Source organism: Gobius niger (assembly GCF_951799975.1).
Source record: "Gobius niger genome assembly, chromosome: 4".
Taxonomy (NCBI): Eukaryota; Metazoa; Chordata; class Actinopteri; order Gobiiformes; family Gobiidae; genus Gobius; species Gobius niger.
In genome coordinates this window covers 39,004,041-39,030,678 of record NC_136855.1, presented here as the reverse complement: position 1 = coordinate 39,030,678, position 26,638 = coordinate 39,004,041, and the positions used below count along the sequence as shown (strand labels likewise).

At 43.4% G+C, this 26,638-nt stretch overlaps 1 protein-coding gene and 1 long non-coding RNA gene across 2 annotated transcripts in view; one reads left to right on the top strand and one right to left on the bottom strand.

Moving 5' to 3' along the window:
* Window positions 1–26,638, bottom strand: part of tspan4a (tetraspanin 4a) — a 544,510-nt gene that overhangs the window by 64,879 nt on the left and 452,993 nt on the right. Inside the window, exon 4 of the mRNA XM_079554801.1 lies at window positions 12,566–12,667. Coding sequence (XP_079410927.1) covers window positions 12,566–12,667 — 102 coding nt within the window. The remainder of the gene's footprint in view (window positions 1–12,565; window positions 12,668–26,638) is intronic.
* The window catches only part of LOC306961871, a 497,669-nt gene continuing 497,546 nt past the window's right edge, over window positions 26,516–26,638 (top strand). The window contains exon 1 of the long non-coding RNA XR_013792791.1: window positions 26,516–26,531. This is a non-coding gene — a long non-coding RNA (uncharacterized lncRNA). The remainder of the gene's footprint in view (window positions 26,532–26,638) is intronic.

Genomic DNA, 26,638 nt, shown 5'->3' with positions numbered 1-26,638 from the left:
TGCAAAAAAAAGACAAAAATGGACACAAAATTTGACAAAAAAGTGTGAAAAAATTGACGAAAAATTGAGAAAAAATTGACGAAAAAGTGACCAAAAATGCACAAAAATGCACAAGAAAATGACAAAAATGGACAAAAAATGGACAAAAAAGTGAGAAAAATTTGACGAAAAATGGACAAAAAATGGACAAAAAAAATCGAAACATTTGACGAAAAAGTGACAAAAAAGTCACGAAAATTTGACAAAAATGAGGACTGCCCAACAAAAAAAGTGATGAAAAAAAATCTGATGATGTGAGGAAAAAGATCAATTTTGTAGGTCTTTCAAATGAGGTGTTACACTGGCCTACAGGATTTGGGTAAAGCTGAACTGGAGAAAATGCTCTTGGTTCAGGCGGGAGTTAAGAGGTTAATCCAATGTAAAGCTCTGGTGAAGCAAGTTTGGTCGACCAGAAAGTTATAAAATGAAGTTTCAAAGTGAGCTGGAAAGTCTAAAGCCTCAGTTCGACCCGCTGTGCAACTTGTGCAATCAAACAGCAAAGTCCAGGTCAGACAGGCTGCCACTCAGGGCCAGACAGAGATCACGGCTGCTGCGGACACTCCGAAAGTCCAGGAGAACTTTTGTTTTACTTCTCGACGTCAATCGGAGGAGGCTGACTTGCAGATGAAGAGGCTAAAGTTACGTTGTTACTGTATGTACATGAGCGCATCTCTGATATTGATCCCTGCCCGTGTTTGTCGAATCAATAAAACATCCCTTGCATCTGAGCTCATACGCGTGTTGAAAGTTATTGTTTACATTACGCCGGAGGGTAAAAGACTGGCTTCCACAATCAACACAACCCACACAAATGTACGTCTCTGACATAATTTTAATATTCCACCTGCAGAGCAATCGCTTCACAGAGTTCACTCACTTAGATCACAGGCCGAGGATCACGAGGTGCTGCAATAGACAGAGCGAAATGCCCGAAATGTTTGGCATTTCATCCATGACAAATACAGTGTCATCATGTACTGGAGGACCTAATGAATCACACTGGACTGGTTTCAGACTTGCTTTAGACTGGTTTAGACTAGTTCAGACTGCATTTAGACTAGTTCTGGCTGGTTTTAGACTGGTTCAGACTGTATACACTGGTTCAGACTGATTTTAGACTGGTTCCGGCTGGTTTTAGACTGGTTCAGACTGGTTTTAGGCTGGTTCACACTGGTTTTAGGCTGGTTCAGACTGGGTTTAGACTGGTTCACACTGGTTCAAAGTAGATCAGACTGGTTTTAGAATGGTTAAGACTGGTTAAAGACGGGTTCACACTGGTTTTAGACTGGTTCAGACTGGTTTTAGACTGGTTCAGACTGGTTAAAGACGGGTTCACACTGGTTTTAGACTGGTTCAGACTGTATACACTGGTTCAGACTGGTTTTAGATTGATTCGGACTAGTTTTAGACCGGCTACGACTATATTTAGGCTGGTTCAGACTGGTTTTAAGCTGGTTCACACTGGTTCTAGGCTGGTTCACACTGGTTTTAGACTGACTCAGACTGGTTTTAGACTGACTCAGACTGGTTTTAGACTGGTTCAGACTGGTTTTAGACTGGTTCAGACTGGTTCAGACTGGTTTTAGACTGGTTCACACTGGTTTTAGACTGGTTCAGACTGGTTTTAGACTGACTCAGACTGGTTTTAGACTGGTTCAGACTGGTTTTAGACTGGTTCAGACTGGTTTTAGACTGGTTCAGACTGTATACACTGGTTCAGACTGGTTTTAGACTGGTTCAGACTGGTTTTAGACTGGTTCAGACTGTATACACTGGTTCAGACTGGTTTAGACTGGTTCAGACTAGTTTTAGACTGGTTCAGACTGGTTTAGACTGGTTCAGACTAGTTTTAGACTCACTCAGACTGGTTTTACACTGGTTCAGACTGGTTCAGACTGGTTCAGACTGGTTTTAGACTGGCTCAGACTGGTTTAGGCTGGTTCAGACTGGTTTTAGACTGACTCAGACTGGTTTTAGACTGGTTCAGACTGGTTTAAGATTGGTTCAGACTGGTTTTATACTGGTTCAGACTGGTTTTAGACTGACTCAGACTGGTTTAGATTGTATTTGAATTTCCCACACTGGCTTTGAACTGTATTTGTTCCTAATTATGTTGTTACTATATTTAGGAACTCTACATTTGAATCACTTGTTCATGGAACATATTTTATAGTTTACATTTATTGGTGCCTGAACAGCTGGATCTACTTCATCTAAAGCCAACGTTTCACCACAAACCATGTAGCTTCTTCTTGGCTTGATTGTTCTTCTACAATAAGTACCTGTGACCTATGTATTCCTAATAATTAATCTATCTGGATATTTCCAAAGACCTTCATTTGGTTGAAACAGATTTGAGAGTTCCCCAAGTGACTGGGAATTTGTTCTACTTTCCCACTGAGGCATCTCTGACTGAACTGACCAAAGAGTTTGAAAGTGAAAAGCAGAAACTTTAAAGAATTTGACCCGCCGAGCAACCTGTGCAATCAAACGGGAAACTCCAGGAAAGACGGGCTGCCACTCAGAGCCGGGCGGAGATCACGTCTGCTGCGGACTCTGAATCATACAGCCCAGTAGATTTTTGATTGATGTCTTGACATCAGTCCTAAGCGCCAACGTTTATCTATTCAGTGAAATATTTCTTGACTCCTCACTCCTTTCAATGGTTCAATGTCTTTCTGTGATGTTTGAGGCTGGAGCGGCGCTTTACTGAGATGAACAATATCACACATATACTTCATCCAAAAAACCCCAGCTAAATCCAGACTTAAAGGGACTATACGGAGTTTAAAAAGGTTAAAATTAAGTATTTTCCTCCCCCTACATGTTCCAACAATGTCCTAATGCAGGGGTAAGCACGTTTGCGTCGTGGAGGCCGATTTCTTCATTCCTAAAACACCCAAGGGCCGAACCTCAACATTGTAGCCCAAAGTAAAGAACTATTTTCAGCAAATGCCAGTGTTTTACATCAGTGGCTCGCAAGTGTCAGGGCTTTGGGACCCACCATTACCCTCGGATGACGAGCCGAGGACCCAAATGAAACTGTAGTTTGTCATATATCGTACCAAATATTGCACTTTCCACACACATTTTTGTTGAACAAGCAGTAGATTTCCCTTTAAGACTGAAATTATGATCAAACAACCCAATACCATTCATTATAACAGACACAGTTAGTGTTTCCATGCAGTTTCAGATGGAAAATATTGAATAAAAGTTCCCTGTAGACTCGCGACCTACTGAAAATGGTTCCGTGACCCACTTTTGGGTTGACCCACCAGTAGAGAATCACTGTTTATCATTATATATGACCAAGCGGGATGTTCTGAGAAGACATTTTTATAATACTGACACTATTTCTCGCATTTTTAGACTACTTTAACTTTAAGGTATTTGATCTTGTAAGGATTATAAGTAAATCTGAACAGGCCTCTGACTCATGCTTTGTCTACACGCTACAGAACAAGAAGACCATGTCACTGAGATGAGCTGATAGACAACGGTCCACACCATAATCACTCTGAACATAACGCAAAGTAACAGATAATATACAAACACATAGACACAAACAAACTGACTCACTGATAGGCAGTCACCCTCTCTGCGTAGAGAAGTGCAAGACTAGGATAAAAGGAGACTGTCAACGGAGGTCTGGACTTCACTTCTTCTCTTTCTCTGAAGTCACCAGCTGGTTATACAACTTTGTAACTAGGAACAATGGCAATAAAAGCCTTATCTTTGAGACGACTTCTATCTCCAGTGTATGCTTTGGCTATATAACTGTTCTCACGTGATATAAAAGAACCAGATCCTGACAATCTCTTATTTGCATAATAAAAGTTCTCCAAATCATTTTGGGGGCCGGAGGTTCTGTGCTGTCCTAATGTGTAGAATGAGCTCAGACCTGTTCACCACAACTGCTTCTCTGCACTGTCACTAAAAAAGGTGTTACTTCGGGTCCGAATTGCCGTCATGCACAAGCTTAATATAGAAGGTGCAGTTACACGTATGACCTGAGGTGGCAGTAGTGAGTATACAATGGTTAACATGTGTCTAGCTCCTTTAAACAAGGAAAAAATTGACCAAAATGAGGAAAACCATGGTCTACTCTGTTGCACACTTTTAAGTCTTCTTGCATATTTCACTAATTCAGATGAAAGACCTTTTCGCGATATGGGTAAATGTGACCTTACATTGCAAAGGCAGTCATCTTGCTGTGTTTTATGCAGCCTGAGCAATTACCGACAAATCATTCATGTTTTGTGAGTGAGACTCATTTGAATAGCTCCCTCTTCCATCACCATCATTTCCATGTCTTTTCAAAAAACCTGCCTAAACTTAGACTCGGGCGATAATTTCCACTGTTTTTCCTCCTGAGTGTTCAGACGTTAGCACATTGCTCCCACCCCTGACGCACATTAGCATGCATTAGAGGCTTTCTATTATTATTTATGACCTTTTAGACGCGCGCACACACTTTGTGAAGGCGGCGCGGCGGCGAGAAAAGGTCCCGAACGCCACAAGTGCGATCGGTGACAGGGCTGAGGCTCAGTTTGCGATGCAGAGCTGAGCCTTTAGCGGGGCTGAACTTCCCCTCATCAAAACACTCCCCAGTTATTGTGGCTGCAGACACTTTCTATGCCACACAAGCAATTTTTGTTTAAGTTATGACCCCCGGCTCACATTGAGTCCTGGACGGGTGCAGTGCAGCCTCAGCAAGAAATCTAAAGTCATTCAAATCGATGCTGATGGCTCACGTTAGCCCCGCGCAGTGAAGCTCTGGTTACCGAGACCGCACGGTGCAACGGAAACGGTCCACAAGAAGTCTATTTATGGCGGACACCACACTTTCTGTTCAAGTCCGGAGAATCACATAAACAAAACAGAAAGTCATGCACCAGCCGGGGAAAAGAATATTATACCATGGTCTGGGTGAATACTGGATTCTGATTGGCTGGTGCATTATTTTGGTATAACCGCACACGTAGTCCGGTAGTTAAATCACTGGGATATCACTCCGCTGTGGCGTCGCCATAGCAACGCATGACACAGCTGAATCAGATAAAGGCGTAATTAGTGACTGACAGGAATGTATGAGATGGATTTTGTGTTAATTTCAACGTTTTTGGCCAAAACAAAACGTTTGCTAAATGTTTGTAGAGGAGAGTGAGCAGCTAGGTTAGCTACTGTTAATAACATATGAGCTTTACATTTCTATTGAAAACGGTTAAGGCTATTCATCATTTTCAGGCGTACATAAAATGATCCTGCATTGAAGCATCTTTGTCTGGATTAGTAAAGTCAAACATAAAAGTTTCAGTTGGGGGGGCCCAGGTGTGAGCGACTCCACCGCAGCTGTTTCCATAAACAGTTGAGCTGGTTGAGCTAGCTTTAGCTTCAGGTTAAACAGCGTAAAAGGTAAATAACTCCTGCCCACGAGTGCCGCATATCGGTGTTTACTTCCAGGGAAAAGTGTTTCCGGGTTAGTCCTGTTGTGTTGTGATTCTGTGCTGATGTTGTGTCGTTGAGCCTGACTGAGATCCTCGTAATAGCTGCGGAGAATGACTCGCTCTGAGACCAGCCTTCAGTGACCGGCTAATAACCCACACAAAATAGTCCCGTAGTCTGGCAGATTTAGTGAGTTTAGTCAATGAAAAAAACATTTATTATAAATGTTACGTTTGTGGGACCCTGGTATAAGCGGATTAAACAACGAGGAGCCGCGTTAGACGTTATAATGCAGGAGGAACAACACTGTGTCGGGCGTTAGAACCGTCTAATGCGGCTCCGAGTTGTTTAATCCTTACTTGTAGATTTCAGAATTCAATCAGCTACTAACTTGCACTAACTTGGCTAAAGTAAACTTGATTGAGGCGCACTGAGTTGCCTTGTGTACGAAATGCCTGGTATAAATAAAGTTGCTCTGCCTTGATTGATTGATAACCTTTATTGTCGCCAATGAGGAAATTTGTCCTGGGCTCATTGCCTGCAGCTGCCACGCACACAGAATACACAGTACACCCCTGTCAGGTACCTCAAAAGTACGGTGTGGGTGGGTTACACACTGCACTTTTGTCCTAGCATTGTTGGCAACATACAGAGCATTCTAATCCATAAAGGCAACACAAAGTCGGCTGTGTTTTGTTCAATGTCTAGTTCTATGGGGTCAATGTCAATGTCAATGTCAGCTTTATTTGTATAGCACGTTTACAACAACACTCGGTGCCCAAAGTGCTTCACATACAGGTACACAATATAAAATTACAGTACAAAACAACAAGAGAAGCACATACAGTAGAGTTATAATACAGCTCAGCTTGAATTGAACGCCAACGCAAACAGATGTGTTTTAAGGGCAGTCTTAAAGGTTTCTATGGTTGGAGCAGCTCTGACGTTTAGGGGGAGACTGTTCCAGAGTTTGGGAGCAGCCACACTAAACGCTCGATCTCCTCGCGTCTTTAAACGGGATCTGGGCACGTTCAAAGACAGCTGGTTCGCAGACCTTACTGATCTGACTGGGGCATAAACGGACAAAAGCTCAGAGAGATACTCAGGAGCAGATCCATGAAGACATTTAAACACAAGCATCAAGATCTTTAAGTCAATTCTATAGCTGACAGGCAGCCAATGGGACCATTCAGCGAACGGGGGAGGCGGGGCTTGTAGGTGACGACAAGCATTTGCGCCGCATTTGCCGGTTGTTGTTTGGCGATGACAATGATGACGTCGTCAGTCGTTGTTCAGGCCCTATAAGGCGGCACTGCCTGAATTCTCCCGTTTTCAAACAGTGAAATTCAGAGATACTCGAGTAAAGTCTCCGACGTGTTGCCCAGAAGGGTTTGGAGATCTCACAGACCCCCCCACATCCCCAGTGTTCACGTGAGCTCAGACTCAGTGTTGAGAAGCAAACTCGGTGGCAAACACTGCGCTTGTATGGAGAAGCTGGAGCACTCTTTATTCACAAAGGTCTCTTTTATTGACAACACATTTTTACTCTCCTAAATAGACTTGTTTGGCCTCCAAGCGTGAAGAGCACCTGTTCTTTCTTTAAAAAGAAATCTACTTGCATTTGCCGCGTCTTGTCTCATTGATCCAGTGCAGCGAGCGCTCTTCCAAACACTGCGCTCATCTTTCTCTCTGGCGACAAAAGAAATTCACTCGACTTGAGGGGAACAAATTCATTACAAAAGCTCGAGCTGTCAGTCTTCTTCAACCAGCACATGAGCGTGGGCCTTGGAAGGTTGTCCAGTTTCTCCTGATCGCCCATGTTACCTGTCGTCTTTCAATTCCTGCAAGAAAATCAGCTTTTTGTTCAGTAATTAAAATAACACCAATATTTTGAACAAGCCAGCTCAAAAAAAATTATGAGCCTGTCTTTAGTATGAATATTGTTTAGTTGTTTATTTTTTATGGAGTTGTTTTTAGATACTTGCCATTTGCTCTGGAATAAAACTATTTTCACCGAATGTACTGTTTTAAGGGGAGACACTACAGGCAAAACTCAATTTTTTCAGTTTTCAGGTTTTGGGCCAAATTGGTCTCTGAACATATAAGCTTTCACCCAGAAACAGAAAATATGCCTAATCTTCACAATAACATGTTTAAATATTGCGCTGATTCAATGTTCACCCATAGACAAAGACATATGGGACAAGGCAATTTCAAGGGTCTTTTTCTCAAAACAAATTTTTCTGTCATTGTGGCGACACTATGTCCACGTCAGTCGGACCTAAAGACTTCACATTTTCCAGCCTTGGACTGAACAATATTTGGAAGATTTTTTCAGAGGGATTTTTAATTATCTAATCCCTGAGCCCCATTTATTGAGTTTTGAATGTCAAAAAATAAGGCGAAAATTACATTTTTACACATTTTTCCACTAAAAAACAGCTTATTTTAAAACTAAACAAGAAATCCAAAATCCGCTCTGAAAAAGTCCTGGTAACTCATTCATCAATAAAATGAAACAATAAATTTGAATGTAGCTCTATCCATTATTCAGATCTCGTCGCCGAAAAGATGGGAAATTTGGGGCATTTTTAGGCATAAAACACCTTGTTCTAATATGAAAAGATAAAATGACAGAAAACTTGCCATGTATTTTTTTCTCACATTTATGCCAGTGATCGACAGCAACAGTTTCAAATTGATATCTGTAAATATACATTTTTTCCCGATTCACCTGCAGTGTCTCGCCACACGTAGCCAGTGACTTCCCATCAGTATCTCACTGTCCATGTTTTCTTGAACTATTCATTGATTTGTGGAAGACATTGCTAATCCTTATTGGGAAAATGGCGATCGAAGAAGGACGGCGACCTCTGGAGATCACACTCAGAAGTCACGTGTTCATCACGTGCATAGAGACTTTAGCCTTCTTCACTGTATAGGCTACCTGTCTCTCTCTGATGCATCTACGCCTTATCAGCACTGGCATTCCAGGCCTTAGCTTAAAGTTCCTATATCATGCTAAATCAACTTTTAACCAGCAGCTTTTAACCATGTTAATATACTATTTCCTTATCAAAAACACCCCAGAGTGGTTTGTGGCTTCATTCATGTATGTCTGTGTAATCCAGGGGTGTCCAAACTTTTTTCATGGGGGGCGCATATTGAAGCGTACACGGGGTGAAGGGCCGTAGATCAGTAGTTAGTGCCGCAAAAGCTTCCACTAGCAGAGGTTTAAATTGTGCCCCGCACCTCTATTTAAGCTTAAAACCTTCATGCCAGCTCTGTCTCACAATAAAAGGTTAGTTGTTTGGTTAGAATTGTATAGAATTATTAAAAGATCCACCTCTGGTGATGTGTACCGATACAGCAAGAGGCCGAGGGCCACCATAAATTGGTCTGAGGGCCGCATTTGGCCCCCGGGCCGCACTTTGGACACCCCTGGTGTAATCCCTCTGAATCCAGTTCTCTGAGCAGCTGCTCCGCCCTCTCATGGTAAACAACTGGCTCGGGACCATGTGACGCATTGTCCGTAATGTAATGCCTTATGGCCTGATTTGAACTTGTAAAACAGCTTTTTCATTACCGTAAATTCTCTAATACTGGCCTGTATTCCATTAGAGGCCGGGTCTCCGACAGGGGCCGGGTCTCCGACAGAGGCCGGGTCTCCGACAGGGGCCGGGTCTCCGACAGGGGCCGGGTCTCCGACAGGGGCCGGGTCTCCGACAGGGGCCGGGTCTCCGACAGGGGCCGGGTTCGCGGCTGGCGGAGGCAAATTAAAGCCGGTCTCTAAAACAGGCCGGGGCTTTTATAAGAAACTATAGCGGTAGAAATATTCCCCATGTTAGGAATTTGTCTCATACTGGTGTAAATGAAAACTCACGTGCAGGAAGTAACAAACGGGAACCCGGGCCGAGGGGGACGCTGCGGAGGAGCTGATCTGAGCGTAACTTTGACATAGATTTAACCACTTTTCAAACCTCCTGTGACGATATAACAGGGGGAGAGTTGTGTGACCCTCCAGGGTTTTAATAAAGTCTCCATCGCGTCTTCAAAGCACGTCCAGCTGCTCCGTGTGCAGGTCAGTCCCACGCCTCAAAATAACTCCTCCCATCAGCGCGAGCGTCTCGTCTTCTCTCGGGTCAGTCTCATGATCGATCACAAACACAAACGCTCCGTCTAAACTCGCCTTTTACACAAGATAACAACAAATAATCCGGTCCGCGGTAAAAACGAAGCAGAAACCTGCAGTGACATTGATGTCAAAGCTCCGCTAACAGCAACGAAACACTTCCTGTTGTCCCGACAAAATAAAAGGCGTCAATGTTCCAGCCGCTGGGAGAGGGTTATTTTAGCTCCAAAACAGGTGAAGATAGAAGCTGCCAAGCTCTTCCACGTTTTCCCTATTTAAATATGGTTACGTGAAGTGTTCCACTACAAAGTATAATTACACAAAATTAAACAATGTGGATTTTCTAAGCGGATAAAAGGGGGAACTATATTGTAAGGCGTAATAATACCGGGAGTAGTTCGAAATCCGCGCAGTAATTTTCACTTTACTGTGCGGATGCCAAATTACTTTTGTGTAATTATACTTTGTAGTTTAACACTTCACGTAACCATATTTAAATAGGGAAAACGTGGAAGAGCTTGGTAGCTTCTATCTTGACCTGTTTTGGAGCTATAGAGGAGAGAGGGAGAGGCTAAATGCTAACACCGTCTGTGTTTATGTGACTGAAGGCACGGGTGAAGATCAGACAGGTCCTAAAGAACTCGTCAAAGCTAATTTAAGAACATATCTCAGTATGTAAAAACAGTGGCCTATTCCTTTAACTGAATCCAAGCATCGTGTCTTCCGGGTTGGTAAAATATCCCCAGAAAATACTGACATTTCTCACAAAAATGAGTACCTCCACAGACTATTCATACTACATCATATAAATGCCTATAGTTAGCTTTTGAATGGCTATAATAGCATTGACCCTTTAAGTTTTAAGTCAACAGTTTTAAGCTGTTGAAAGGAATGACACTGAATACGCTGGATTACTAAACGCACCAACGAGACAAAGCTTTGAGGATGTTTTTCATAAGAGACCAACGATATGACAAAACAGTCAAAGATAACAGACGTTATTTATCAAAATATGCCTGGCCTAAGTTATGAGACGTGAAATGACGCCTCTGAGACGCCACGACGGAGCCTGACATGTCTCCTCTCAGTGTGTGCGATCTGTCCTGTGATGTCTCGCAGTGCCGGCTCTCCTCTCCTTCCCCAATCTCCCGTCTCCACATTGTGTGTGTTTTTTTCCCCGTGAAGAGGATTTCTTTAAGAAATACAGACACATCAAAGTGAGCGCGGGGAACTGAGATTACCTCCGAGAGTCTGTGATGTCGGGATTAATCCGCCGAGCGCTCCAAACACAGGAGCCTAAGCCGTTTGTTCCCGACTTCCTCCCGCATTGTCTCAGCATTCAGTGTGTTGAAAATTCCCAATAAACGCTGTAATAATTTGTCCAAAAGTTTGCGTAGAAGCTGATGGAAGTTTTGTGGCTTTTCTTTTGTTGGGAAAGAAAGTGAATAGAGTTGCCTTGGTCATTGTTCATTTTGACAACATTTTTTAGTTTAGTTTTAGTCTTTTGACTAAAATGTAATTTAATTTTAGAGATTTAGTCAAAAAATCTTTTCAATTTTAGCCTAGTTTTAGTCGACTAAAATTGCATGTCAATTTAATCGACTAAATTTAAGACTAATTTAGTCGACTCATATTTATAATATTGATTATAATCATATTTAATCTTGTTCCTCTGCTTCATGGAGCTGCTCCACATGTGGTCATACCGCCTTTGCTCTGCCCAATCCCGTCAGACCTTGGAAGCTCAGCAGGGAAGGGCCTGGCAGGACTTGGATGGGAGACCGTTTGGGAAACACCAGGAAGCCTGGCGAATGTAGTGAGTGAGTGAGTGGTTGGTGGTGGTCAGAGAGGCCGATGGCGCAGACTGGTTGCCTCGCTTCTGCAGCTGTGGCTACAATAGTAGCTTACCACCACCAAGTATGGAATGAATGAATTATGCAATGTAAAGTGTCTTTGAGTGTCCAGAAAAGCGCTATATAAAACCAATGCATTATTATTATTATTATTATGAACAAAGCTCAGAGCTGATCCTTTGGCAGAGAATTTACATGATCTGAGGCTCTTTCAGACGCTCAATAGAAGTTTGGATGATTTTAGTCTTATTTTAGTCGACTAAAATATCAGGACATTTTAGTCATAGTTTTAGTCTCATTAACAACTTTTAATTTAGTTTTAGTCCAATTTTAGCCGTCAAAAATATCACTTTTGACTAAAATTAAGACTAAATATTTTAGTCGACGAAATTAACACTGATGTATGTCATGAACATGCACTGCTCCAACCAAATAAACCAATAATTAGTTACATTTTTGGCATTTGCAAAACTTGTTCTAGCTGAAAACGTTCACCTGAAAGAACAGTCTGGAGGACTCTTACGCACAAAAACATCTCCAGTTCTGTTCACAGTCATGCTCCTGATGGGACCCCGATCATGTTATTATGTCATTCCCTCATTAAAAACATGCCTGAAGTGTTGCCTTGGCACATTCACGTATTTTTGAGTAATCTGTAAAAACTCTGATGGCGGCCATTTTAGGGATAGGTTTGCCTGAGTCCTCCTAGGAACGCCCCCACCTCCTGGAGACGCCTCCGAGCTTTCGTCACCAGCCGAGTAACCAACCACTGCTCCTCAGCAGAACCCCCTCCCCACTGATGCCACAGACAGCGTGTGGAGGGGGCGTGTCGGAAAGGGTCAGAGGTTCTTAAAGAGACAGAGGCCTATTTCAAGACATTCACTACAGCCATTTTGAGAGAGACATTTTATACAAGGCAGTTATTCTAATTTACTGCATTTACAGACCAACAGAAGGTTTGGTCATCATTGTAGTGTGATATAGACTGCAGAATACCGCCTCTTTAATACATTTCTAAAGACGATGTTGATGAATGAGGCCCGCAATTGGTAAGTCTTAAACCCACATGAAAAGACTGTAAAGCAGTTCTTACGTCAGTCTGCACGATCATCCATGCGTTGGTCAGGCCGATGTTCCCCTCCGTGCCGAAGAGCGCCAGGCCTTTCTTCAAGTCCCTCTGGGCGTAGTGGTCAATCTGCAAACACGAGGCAACAGGCGGGGCTTAGAGACGGATAAGAGAGCTCTTACAACGTGTGACACACATACAGGACAAGACGAACAGCAAAACGAAAGACCCACGGAGTCACTCTTTAGCAAAGTCTGAAAACGCTTCCCCAATTCTCTATAGCAGTGAGGAGGGGAACGAGGAGTGTGACATAACCTGGAAACAAGCCGGCAAAATGAACCCAAAACAATCATCATTCTTCAGCTGTTACTTTACCAACATTTTGAAAGTCATACAGTCAACAAAAAGTCAACACTTGTTCTTCCTCTCATTTTTCATGGGGTGAACTCAAAGAATCCTTTTCGTTAAACACAATATCCCCTTTTTTCTCAAATATTGTTCACAAATCTGTCAAAATCTGTGTTTGTGAGCACTTCTCTTTTGCCGAGAGAATTTATCCCCGAACACGCTCAACGGGTGACGTGTCCGGTGAGTGTCCTGGCCATGCGAGAACTGGGGCGTTCTTCAGATCCTTGAAACATGGGGCCGTGCATTATCACGCTGAGGTGACGGTCCTGGATATAATGGAACAACAATGGGCCTCAGGATCTCGTCACGGTATCTCTGTGCATTCACGACGCCATCAATAAAATGTCTGTGTCCGTTGTCCTTCCTCAGGCCACAATCAACAATGTAGAGGAGAGGAGTGGAGAGGAGAGGAGTGGAGAGGAGAGGAAAAGAGAGGAGAAGAGTGGAGACGAGGGGAGAGGAGAGGATAGGATAGCATGGGTTGAGGAGAGGAGAGGAGAGGAGAGAAGAGGAGATAAGAAAAGAGAAGAGAAGAGGAGGGGAGAGGAGAGGAGGAGAGGAGAGAAGAGGAGATAAGAGAAGAGAAGAGGAGATAAGAGAAGAGGAGATAAGAGAAGAGGAGATAAGAGAAGAGAAGAGGAGATAAGAGAAGAGAAGAGGAGGGGAGAGGAGATAAGAGAAGAGAAGAGAAGAGGAGATAAGAGAAGAGGAGGGGAGAGGAGAGGAGAAGAGATAAGAGAAGAGAAGAGGAGATAAGAGAAGAGAAGAGGAGGGGAGAGGAGAAGAGATAAGAGAAGAGAAGAGGAGATAAGAGAAGAGAAGAGGAGGGGAGAGGAGAGGAGATAAGAGAAGAGAAGAGGAGGGGAGAGGAGAAGAGATAAGAGAAGAGAAGAGGAGATAAGAGAAGAGAAGAGGAGATAAGAGAAGAGAAGAGGAGATAAGAGAAGAGGAGATAAGAGAAGAGAAGAGGAGATAAGAGAAGAGAAGAGGAGGGGAGAGGAGATAAGATAAGAGAAGAGAAGAGGAGATAAGAGAAGAGGAGGGGAGAGGAGAGGAGAGGAGAGGAGAGGAGAGGAGAGGAGAGGAGAGGAGAGGAGATAAGAGAAGAGAAGAGGAGGGGAGAGGAGATAAGAGAAGAGAAGAGGAGGGGAGAGAAGAGAAGAGGAGGGGAGAGGAGATAAGAGAAGAGAAGAGGAGGGGAGAGAAGAGAAGAGGAGGGGAGAGAAGAGGAGATAAGAGAAGAGAAGAGGAGGGGAGAGGAGAGAAGAGGAGGGGAGAGAGGAGAAGAGGAGAGGAGAGGAGAGAAGAGGAGATAAGAGAAGAGAAGAGGAGGGGAGAGGAGAAGAGATAAGAGAAGAGGAGATAAGAGAAGAGAAGAGGAGAAGAGATAAGAGAAGAGAAGAGGAGAGGAGAGGAGAGGAGAGGAGAGGAGAGCGGCTTCTGTTCCATGTTCTCTGAGCGCAGCAGTGAGGGAAGATCAGAGATTGATTTCCAGTTACAAAAACACTAAAACAAAGATTCATATTAATTTGGCTAAGTGACGATGCTTGACAAGTCTGGAAGCATTATCTTTGTAATAAATAATATATATATACTAAGTGTCTCCACCAATAGTAACACCAAACCTACGCCCTTGGGAACAACCTTAAAACATGGGTTAGACCTCAAGAAAGTCGATTTTGCTTGATATGTCTATACCCTTGTGTATCGGTCCCATTTCTTCGGGCGGTCTTTTCAGCCGAACCCCTTTGCCCTCTGCTTCAAAGCATAAGGGAAGAGTAAGGGGAAGGATCTGGAGTGAAAGAGAACTGATCCTTTGTGTCTGTTTAAAGCCACACTGCGGAACATTCCAGGTAAAATGCACCTATGAGCGACAATGTCATAAAACGCAGATACATATACATTCCCAGCCTCGTCCTGATAATGTTGTGGTGACAGTGGGTTGTCAAAACGAAGCACAATGCTCACTTAAGCCTAGTTTTCTTCCTGTCTGCAGGCACAAAGCAGCAAAGATGTGATGTTGTAAATAAGCTCGTGTTTTAGTCAATTTATGAGGTGCGACGTTACACGCTTCGGAATCACTGGATAAAAATATCTGTTTGCGAAGCAGGCTGAGTTCACACACCGCGGCGCTCTCAGGGCAAAAGTTTAGCGCTGCGCTGAGCCCGAGGCTAAAGAGCACGCCGGCAGTTCACTTCGGGGGGGGGGGAGACATTTTACTGTATAATCAGAGTGTGGAATCACTGAGAAACCCACCGCTGGCCCTGAGCTCTCAACACTGTCCGGGTGCTGTTCATTAGCGGATGACAGACTCGCACCGAAGATCATATTTATGTGCTCCGTTTCTGAGGCGTGAGCTGGAAACTGTTTCGAAATAAAAAGGGCAGTGGTGGAAGATATACTACATTTCCTCATTTAAGAAAAAGTGCAGATACAGGAGCAGAAGAAGTAAAGTAAAGGGGCTAGATGCAAGTTTGTGATTTTATACTCACTACTGCCATCTCAGGCCTTATGCGTAACTGCACCTTCTCTATTAAAGAGGGGGTATTATGCTTTTTTCGCTCACATAGCACCAGTCTAAATCACACTACAATGTTGACCAAACCTTCTGTTGGTCTGTAAATGCAGTAAATTAGAATAACTGCCTTCTATAAAATGTCTCTCTCAAAATGGCTGTAGTGAATGTCTTGAAATAGGCCTCTGTCTCTTTAAGAACCTCTGAGCCTTTCCATCCCCACTGATCAGTGGGGAGGGGGCTCTGCTGAGGAGCAGTGGTTGGTTACTCGGCTGGTGACGAAAGCTCGGAGGCGTCTCCAGGAGGTGGGGGCGTTCCTAGGAGGACTCAGGCAAACCTGTCCCTAAAATGGCCGCCATCAGAGTTTTTACAGATTACGAAATACGTGAATGTGCCAAGGCAACACTTCAGGCATGTTTTTAATGAGGGAATGACATAATAACATGATGTAAAGCTTGAAAAAGTCGATTTTGCATAATACCCCCTTTAAGCTTGTGCATGACGGCACTTTCGGACCCGGATTAACACCTTTCTGAGCGACAGTGTAGGATTTCAGAGGCAGTTGTGGTGAACAGATCTGAGCTCATTCTACACATTAGGACATGGCTGGAACATGTAGGGGGAGGAAAATACATAATTTTAACATTTTTAAACTCTAAATAGTCCCTTTAAGCGGGCCTAAAGATCAGACGAAATGATCCGCTGGTGTTTTTTGACTTCATTATAGTGATGTCTCTGAGCTGAGCGACTTTACAACCACATTTTGATTGACAATTACACCACCAATCGTCATGCCTCTCATGCTCTGAAATGTCGTGGATGAATATAAATAACCCTAACTTACTTTCATTGTTGTAAATTGTGCATTTCAAATTATTAGTCCAAACTAGCCTAACACATTTCTACCATCCCGGTTGATACGGCCCCAACCATTGGCTGTGTGGGCCCTTGCCTGTGATTGGAGGACTGGTTTCCCGCTCCTGATTGGCTTGGCGTTAGGTCATTAGGACACCTGTGGCAGTCACACCTTTAAAGGAACAGGCCACCGTTTTTCCATACTGAGATAGGTTCTTACCTGAGCTTAGACGAGTTGATACGTACATGTTTGGTCTTTGTGCGTGCGCTCAGTCACGCAAAAACGACCAAAGATGTTGCTAGCATTTGGCCTCTCCCAACATATTCCTATGGCTCCAAACGGGGGTGAAGTTAGAAGCGACCAAGCTCTTTCACAGGCACAAAGACCAGACAGGTACGGATCAACTCGTCTAAGCTCAGGTAAGAACATATCTCGGAAAAACTGTGGCTTGTTCTTTTAAAAGCAGAGCTCACCTGCCGTTTGGGGGCTGCTTGTGAGACCCACAGTTTGGGAACCGCTGATTTAAAACTAGCTGATACCTGCACCTTACGGTTATTTCTGTCTTCTAGCCTGTGAGTCGCCCAATTCGTTTTATACTGTGCACATTCAAAGAACCAGAGTTACTGTAAGTTACAGTGTGGATTCAACTCATCTTTGAGACAAAAAGGCCCGAAACAACGCCTTGATTAATCAGTGTAACAACCAATGGCCGCTGGCTGCTCTGCTTTATGCCCACAACACTAGAGGCCGCCATTGCTCCGCCATTGCTGTAGTACCTCCATATCGCCCCTAGTCTCCCATTGAAAAGCATTGGACTTAAGACGCGTAAAAACAACTTTAACGCCTGGTCCCAATTTTTTGGAACTGTCTAGAGCTAGATATTCCTCCTGTGATAACGCTGGGTTAGTTACAATTAAGGGGACCAGGCTGGTTTTTGTAAGAAGAATTTCCGAAATCTCGTACTAATGAGGCTTGGACTGTTAGCATTGGAGCTACGGTGAAGATCCCGCCCTTTGGTCCTTTTTAGGAACATGCTTCGTCAGAGCTGGGGAGGAGGAGTCTGTAAATCAGTCATGAATTCCCTCATTATGGTAAACGGGGAGGAGTGAGGAGAAGCTGTCCATTTATATATACAGTCTATGGTAGGGGTAGGCAATGTCAGGCCCGGGGGCCAAATTCGGCCCTCCAGCATAAAACCTTTGGCCCCCAAGAGAATTTTGAAGAAACATTTATTCATAAATCAGAGACCAAATATCTGAAAAGGACTCTAAAATGTGGAAAATACTGTCAATATTTTCCCATTTCCCAGCAAAACACCTGATTAGGTCATATATTATGTGCCAAACTTATATTTGTTGAAAAAAAGGTGCTTTACTTTGGGCTACAATAGTGAGACTCGGCCCTTGGTGTTTTGGCATTGAAGAAAATCGGACCTCCGTGACACAAATTCGCCAACCCCTGGTGTATGGTAACAACACCGTAGTTTGACTGAGATGCGGGGCCCTTGTGGCTGCGGGGGCCCCATACGCAACTTGCGTAGTTTGCCTATAGGAAGAACCGGCTCTGATTTTGGTCTCATCTGACTACACAAGGGTGATCCAGAGGAGACATGGGAGAAGGTCAAATGGACAGATCAGATCAAAATAGAACTAGAAGAAGAAGACTCTGTAACCCTCTGCGGCCCCTGATCACAACACTCCCGTAAATGTGGCAAACCCTCCGAGCGCCTCCCGTTCCTTCTTCCTCCTCCTCCACTCTCACTTTGTGCTGCAGCTTTTGGCGTCTCCGTCTTTCATTTCGCGGCTTCAACTCGACTTTTCCGCCTCATTTCAAGCTCTCAATTCACCTCACAATAGTTCCCGCAAATATGGTTTATTTTCTTACTTTACAAACTTATTTGTGTGTTTAGCCGCGTTGCGCTACTGGCACTTATCGACTGGATTCTCGTTAGCGAAACGGCCGGTTCAAGGTCGGTGGTCTATTTTATTAATGAAAGCAGGAAAGTCAAGCTGAGATTTTGCATTTCTGTATTGTTTGGGTGAAATAGCTATTGTTGTCTCACTGCCTGTGGTATTCACGGCCTGATTGGATTTCTGTGATGATTATTAGAAGGATTTAGCGCAACCGATTAAATGCATTATGCTATATTAAACAATACATTATGATGACATGTTACCAAACTTTTGTTTTTGACCTGATTTTGCAGGTCGGGTTTGGTCCTCATGGGATTTCTCACTGATGCTGAGCTGAAAGGAAACTTGACTGTATTTGGATTTTTGCCTCAAAACAAACTAAGGTTTCTCTCTGACTGAACAATTAGTACAGTAACTCATTGACTGCCAGACATCTTCAAATCAGAGAGCTCCCCACTGCCAGAGGTCTAGGTCTATGTCAACACGAAACCCACCAAAAGAAAGATGAGACTCTCTTTTTTCATCTGAATTTTTGTTTGTTTGTACCTCTTTCCATTCTTTAGTTATCGTCCATAGAAAATAGGTGAAATCACCCAAAATGCTGTTTTCTGACCAAAAAGCTGAGAAAACGAAAGAGCAAAGCTGCCACCTAGTGACTCAATAAAAGAACTTGTAGTTATTTCATTGAGTCACTAGGTGGCAGCATTAGGTAGCACAACTAAGATTTTAACACCAGACATGCTCAAGGCTTTGCTGCAGCTGTTCCCATTGAAAAACTCAATTGACGCCTATAGACGTCATTGGCAGTCAATGAGTGAAGAACAAACTGCACTCGTTTTTCAACGTCTGAACAAGAACTGCCTTTCCTTTGAGCACTGTAATTATTTGTTTTGTCATTTAGCTCATTTATATTTGCTTCATTTATGGGGAGCAGTCCTGTATTGAGGAGAGAATCAAGGGGGCCGAGTGTGATGGGCAAAAACCTCCTCTGTGCCAAATGTTCAGTTCTATTTTCCCACAGGTCAAACACAAATGAATTATTTAAAAATCACACAATGTGATTTCCTGGATTTTTCCTTTTCAGACTCCGTCACTCACCTTTAGCACAGGTGAAAAGGGAAATCAGTTTGAAACGTTTGCTGAACAATGATATAAACATGAGAAATTTGCAGCAATTTGCAGATTTTTGCATGAATGACTTGGATTATTCGAGAAGAAGCTGTCGGTCATTTAACAGCTCGAGCGAAAGGTTAGAAGCTAACGTTAGCATCTTTTCACCGTAACCGTTTATATTTAGGTCGTTTATTCATGAGAAACAAACACACGACTGAAACAGCTGATTTACTTCAGTCGTGTTGTTTAGTTCAAAGACCTGTCTCTGTCAGGCTCTTCTCCGACTCTCGCAATGCATTGTGGTCTATATTGACCCGTTTAGTGACCATCGATGCTCACTACTTTTCGCGATGCATTGTGGGAAATTTCGAGTGAACTACTTTTTTCTCTCTGGACATTCGGACACCCCTACAAAATGGCGTGAGCACTATATAGTCACTATATAGTCACTATATAGTCACTATATAGAGAATAGTGTGGACATTCGGACACAGCCATGGAGAGGAGAATGCTAACATGAGATGCTACATGTTAGCGTCGTGCTAATGCTAACACTAGCTAGCACTTGCTATGACTGCCGTTTTTTTGCTTCAACTGAACAATCTGCTGTGAGAAAATATCCATATGGACCCGATTTAGACTTGACTTTATTTGTATGTGATAAATAAGTTCATATTTCACCAGAAAATGGCTAAAAAGAGGGAAAAATTGTGTTTCCCCCCTTGGCGAAGCCACGCCCCCTGTATCTGCCGTCTGTATCTATATTATGCGGTGTAAAGCACTACAGTTTTGAATCTGTGCTGTAATCTTGTTTCACCACACTGTCTCTTTTTCCTGCAGTGGGTGAAGAAAGCCGGTCAGACACAGGAACACGCACCACGGCCTTTCCAACAGAACATGAGGCCCACATAACGACTCATCTGCAACACGTGTTCCTCCGTCATGGTCTGATCCGCCAGGGTTTTATGCCTCTGCAACGGGCGCCCGGGTCGGTTATTGGACACGGCGCGCGGCAAACACATCTATTTGTTCAGTAAATAGCCCATCTCGCAGTCCATCCATCCATCCATCCATTTTCTTCCGCTTTATCCGGGGCCGGGTCGCGGGGGCAGCAGTCTCAGCAGAGATGCCCAAACTTCCCGATCCACACACACCTCCTCCATCTCGCAGTATCGAGTTTTATTAGACACTGTGAATTCAACAACTGTTTCAGCTCAGACACAGAGCAAACAGCCGACGGAGGGGCTGGAGACGGCCGGTTAATAATGGAGGAGGGGAGGCCCGTGACAAACAGCGTATAGCTTTCTTTTTCACATTTGGCTGGGAACCTTTTTTCCGAGAGGTTTCCACATTGAACCGGTCGCATAGTGATTTGAGATGTGAATGTTGTTAAATATTTATCAGAAACTTGGAAGGGCGTTTGTTTGAACGCGCATTTCAATTATCCTGCATTTTTAGTGCGTCCCTGAATGCAATTGTAATGTTCAACTTTCTCGCATGTTTATTCACCGCTGGGGTTTGTGCATTCCACATTTCCGTGGGCAGTGCATGAATTGGAATGAGGTGCGTCGGGTGAGGAGGCTAAAGCTAGCTCAGTGTTGGCTACGGCGCCACAAGCGATTAGCATTCAGTAAATATGAACTTTTCCTCCTGGAATCTCTCGTTTGAGGAGGAGAATTTACATAGTGAAGCTAATTTGACCCACTTTACAAACAGTGTTTTTAGCTGCTTAGAATCGCTTGCTCCTATTAATTAACACAGTGAACCGTCTCCATGGTTACATATAGCCTACTTTCCATTCCAAAAACCAACCATAAATTCTAAAAAACCTGAAATAAAATGTATATTGAAGCATCATAGATACAGACGGCATTTCTGGAATCGCCCATATTTGGTCATTCTTGAAAACAGTTAAGGGGGAAAACAATTTTGAAAAAATCTAAACTTTATCTAATTATTCAAAAACTACTGTAACAAATGCTGAAATATGAATATGGTTTCTACTAAATAAAGAAACAAAGACATGGGGAGGAGCAAAGTGGTTCAACAGCCCATAAATACATGAATAACTGAGAATGCCAACTTCATGCTACATGTTAGCGTCGGGCTAATGCTAACGATTAGCTAGCGTTAGCTACAACAGCCGTGTTTTCACTTCTACAGAACAATCTGCTGTGAGAAAATATCCATATGGGCCCAATTTACACTTGACTTTATTTATGTGATAAATAAGTTCATATTCCACCAGAAAATGGCTAAAAAGAGGGAAAATTGTGTTTCTATAAAGATTCTATTTTCCCCCTCGGCGAAGCCACGCCCCCTTCTATGACGAGATGCCGTCAGTATCTATAGGAGCCATTAGGATGGAAAGCAAAGGCGCTAAGAAAAAGTCAGCGAAGGCGAGATCTTTGCAAAGGCCATTCTGCCTTTACTCTGCCTGATCCCGGCACATCTCGGAGGATAAGCAGGAAGGGCCTGGCTGGTACTTGGATGGGACCAGGAAGCCTGGGTGAATGTTGTGAGTGAGTGGTTGGTCGGAGGGGCGGATGGTGCAGACACTGGTAGCCTTGCCCAGAAGACAGTGGAGATGATCGTGGACCCCACCGTCCCGCCTAGCCCTGACAGACTTTCCCTTCTCCATCTCCATCATGGACTCCTTTCAATTCCTGGGCACCAACATCACCCAGGACCTCAAATGGGAGCCAACCATCAGCCGCCTCATCAAGAAGCCCCAGCAGAGGATGTTCTTCCTGCGGCAGCTGAGGAAACTTAAGCTGCCGACCAGGATGCTGGTGCAGTTCTACACGGCCATCACCGAGTCCATCCTCTCCTCCAGTGTTCATTTCGTCGACTAAAATATTTAGTCTTAATTTTAGTCAAAGTGATATTTTTGACGACTAAAATTGGACTAAAACTAAATTAAAAGTTTCTCATGAGACTAAAACTGTGACTAAAATGTCCAGATATTTTAGTCGACTAAAATAAGACTAAATAAAAATGAAAGGGAGAGACTAAAATCATCCAAACTTCTATTGACCGTCTGAAAGAGCCTCAGATCATGTAAATCCTCTGTCAAAGGATCAGCTCTGAGCTTTGTTCATGTGGAGCAGCTCCATGAAGCAGAGGAACAAGATTAAATATGATTTTAATGAATATCATCAATGCTAAATTTACCTGCAATTTTAGTCGACTAAAACTAGACTAAAATTGAAGATATTTTTTTGACTAAAACTAGACTAAAATCTAATTACATTTTTGTCAAAAGACTAAAACTAAATTAAAATATGTTGTCAAAATTAACACTCCTCTCCTCCTCCATCACCGTGTGGTCCCCCGGCGCTACATACCAGGACAAGTATCCACGGCAGCACATTGAGCTGATGCTGAGAGGGTGATTGGCTGTGAGCTCCCATCTCTCCAGGACCTGTTCACCTCCAGGACCCGGAGGCTTGTGGATCACTGCTGACCCTTCTCACCCTGGACTATTCACCCCTCTCCCCTCAGGCAGGAGGCTACGGTCCATCCAGATCCAAAGTTCCCGCCACTTGAACAGTTTTCCCCACAGCCGTCAGACTCATGAACGATAAAGAGACCTGGTAACTCAGTACAGACTGTAACCTGCTCTATTGCACTATGTGGTCTGTCCACTTAGCACTTTATATGACTTTATCACTTTATACACACAATATATAAATCCAATCCCGTTGTTGTTCTATGTCAATTGTTGTCGTCTTGCCATATTTTACTTCCTCTTTTTTTAATCGTATTTATTTTAATATTCTTTATGCCCCTAAAGCCTTACTATTTAAAATGTGATAGCTTATTTGATCTCTGTGTTATATGTTTTTATGTTAAATGTCGCACGTCTTCACCGAGAAAAAATCCTAGTTTGTGAACCTGTTGATTCTGATTTACGTCGTCCTCAGGGCAGCTGTGGCTTCAATAGTAGCTTACCATAAACCAAGTATGGATTGATGAATAATGCACGGAATTGTTTGAGAGTCTGAAAATTATTGTTATTATTGTTATTACGATTACCACCCATACAGCTGCTGGGTCACCGAAAGGTCAAATATGCACTAGTATGATTTTTTTGTGACATAGTGCACCTTTAAGCTTCACAATGACAAAGACGACTGCTGTATCTGCTTAAAGTGTGGCATTGGCATCTAAAAATAATTACAAATATAACTCTCACCGGCCTAACTATAACTGCATTATACAAAGAATGCATTAAGTTGATTGGCACTCCACACTCTAATTACACGTACTTGCCTAATAATCACCATAGAATTGGCCTAATGCTAATAAGTGGATGTTTTTCAGTAAACGCAATAACAAATGATGAGTGATAACCCCGCTCTATTGTGGCGCTGTAAGTTGGTGGTGCTGCGCGGAGCTTGTAATGAGTTTTGCTAATCACTGTTTGGCACCACAGAAGCGGCAGCGCGTTCTAAATTTATCATAACAAAGGCTGCCGAGTAGATTGGAAATGAGCCCTGCAATGAAGATATATCAGCCGGGCTAATATCGATGGTGTTTGGAAGAGAGAGGCCGTTGCTACCGCGGCTAATCCCCCCGAGGTTTCCCGAGAAGCTGGAGGGTTAGCTCGCTGTTGTACATGTTTGCTTTAGGTCGCGATTACACACGAAAAGGAGTCAGGGGTAGTTGGTTCTAAAACGTTTTTGCGTATGTGGAGTGAGATCATAGCTCGTTTGCTATTGCTATTGCTATTGCTATATGCAAATTTGACATTTATGGATTTTTTCTACAGTGCGTTGAAGAAAGTGTTCCAATAAAGCTCCACAGTCCCGCCCCTTGCAGTCTTGTTGCTCCGGAAGCAAAAAATCCCCGTCTACATGACCGTCGATTTTCCAAAAATTCAAATATCAAGAGTTTAGCGTCACCGCAAAAGCTAATCAGCGATGTAGCAATTCGTGACCGTAAAATGTTTCATTTCAATCCAAAAAGAAGACATAATGTTGAAGAAAAGGCAAAGGTACAAGGCTGTTTGTTCATTGTAAAAAGACTGCGGGCTGAAGCCGCCAATTATCGGTTTAAGTAAAGCACCACACTGGAAAAATGACCATCTTAAATGAGATTAATGAGTTAAAATTGCTTCAATAAAGGTTCTTTATGTTGAATTTGAGTCTGTTTGGACTAATCTAAGATAAAGATAAAGATACAAATGCTGATGCTAATGGAACGAGCATAAAACCCACTTTGAAATCAGACAAATGAACTTTTACTTTTAAAAAGATTTTCACTTGAAATTATACAATATAATTAAAGAGGGGGTATTATGCTTTTTTCAATCTCATAGCACCAGTCTATATCACACTACAATGATGACCAAACCTTCTGTTGGTCTGTAAATGCAGTAAATTAGAATAACTGCCTTGTATAAAATGTCTCTCTCAAAATGGCTGTAGTGAATGTCTTGAAATAGGCCTCTGTCTCTTTAAGAACCTCTGAGCCTTTCCGACATGCCCCCCGGAGGCGTCTCCAGGAGGTGGGGGCGTTCCTAGGAGGACTCAGCAAACCTATCCCTAAAATGGCCGCCATCAGAGTTTTTACAGATTACTCAAAAATACGTGAATGTGCCAAGGCAACACTTCAGGCATGTTTTTAATGAGGGAGTGACATAATAACATGATGTAAAGCTCGAAAAAGTCAATTTTGCATAATACCCCCCCTTTAAGAGAATAATGACTTGGTCCATTGGTGATAAGATGATCTATAAGACCAGACCAAATCTACTCATACTTTAGATTGAATCTCTTAATTCAAGTAATAACCCTAAGTACCCTAAGTACCCCAAGTACTTTCTGATTTGTGTCATAATGTTTCTCAAAATCATCTGAGAGCCAGAGGTTCGGTGCTGGAGGGCCGGATTACGTTGCCAACAAATAACCTACAGTGATGTATTCAGTCATGAAGATGGATACTTTCGATGGCCCCACTACTGAAAATACAGGTGTTTTAGTTTTGCAGTTTGGTGGATTTTCTCCACAGAGGGACATCGTGTTGTTTCATTGCATATCTAATAGAAGCCCTGGTGATTCAAGCGTTCAAATACCGATAATCTCCGAGCCCTAAACGTGCTCACCGTTACATAGCGAACGTCCACTTATCCATTGATTTGCGCATTACCCTCCTGTCCTTCCACATTACCCCGGCACTGACCCCGCGGCCCCTCCGTCTCAAGTCTGTTAATGCTCTTAAACAGTTTGTTCTCCTCCGCTTTATCGACGACCTGCCCGTCAAACCGGCCGCTCCGTCTCCAAACAGCGTCTCAGGCGTTTCATGTGGACCCGCCGGGCCGGCCGGTCCTTGTAGTTAGCCCAAGGTCGCGGCGGATCAATGCCCTCGGACGCGCGGTGGGATTGACCGCGGAGGAGTAAACAAGCCCCGCGGTGTGTTTACTGACCGACACGAAAGCCGGGGAGAGCGCGGCTTTAGCCGGCCGCCGCAATGATTTATTTAGATAGTGTTTGTTTGGGCTGGAGTGAGATCACTGCTGTTAGCGTGTTAGCTTGAGTTAGCGCGTGTTAGCTCGTGTCCACACCACTGAGCGCACGGTTTGTGGCTTGTTTGGGGATTATGCCTGTCAATACACGTGGCTGGGTCAATATTTCTACTCTGATTGGATTGAAGAGTTTGTTAAATAGAGCTTTTTTTTTTAAGCTTTCTGCATTGTTTCAAAGTGAACGCTACACAACAGTTGCAACTCCTTTTTCATACTTGTAGGAGGCCTATGCTAGATTCAGAAATGTTCCCCCACTTCTGTTGATTAAGATGAGGCACCAGCCCACTATCCTTAAAGGGACTGGACGGAGTTTAAACATGTTAAACCCCCACATGTTCCAGCCATGTCCTAATGTGTAGAATGAGCTCAGACCTGTTCACCACAACTGCCTCTAAAATCCTGCACTGTCCCTCAAAAAGTTGTAAATTCGGGTCCGAAGTGCCGTCATGCACGAGCTAAAGATAGAAGGTGCAGCTACATGTAAGACCTGAGGTGGCAGTAGTGAGTATAAAAATGTCCAAGTTACATATAGTCTCTTTTTGGTCATCACCAAAACACAGCATCAAGACTAAAGTTTCCCTCCTTAACCAAACAAATGAACAAAAACTACTTCATAGCCAGATCTTCCAGCTCCAGACTTGGTGCATTGAGTTAGCCGTGTCGTGTTCACAGATATTTGTGGAGGGAAATAAAATCAGTGGATGTGCAGTATATTATGAGCAATCGTGAACCTGGACAGATGGACAGGGCCGTTTGAAAGCCATTC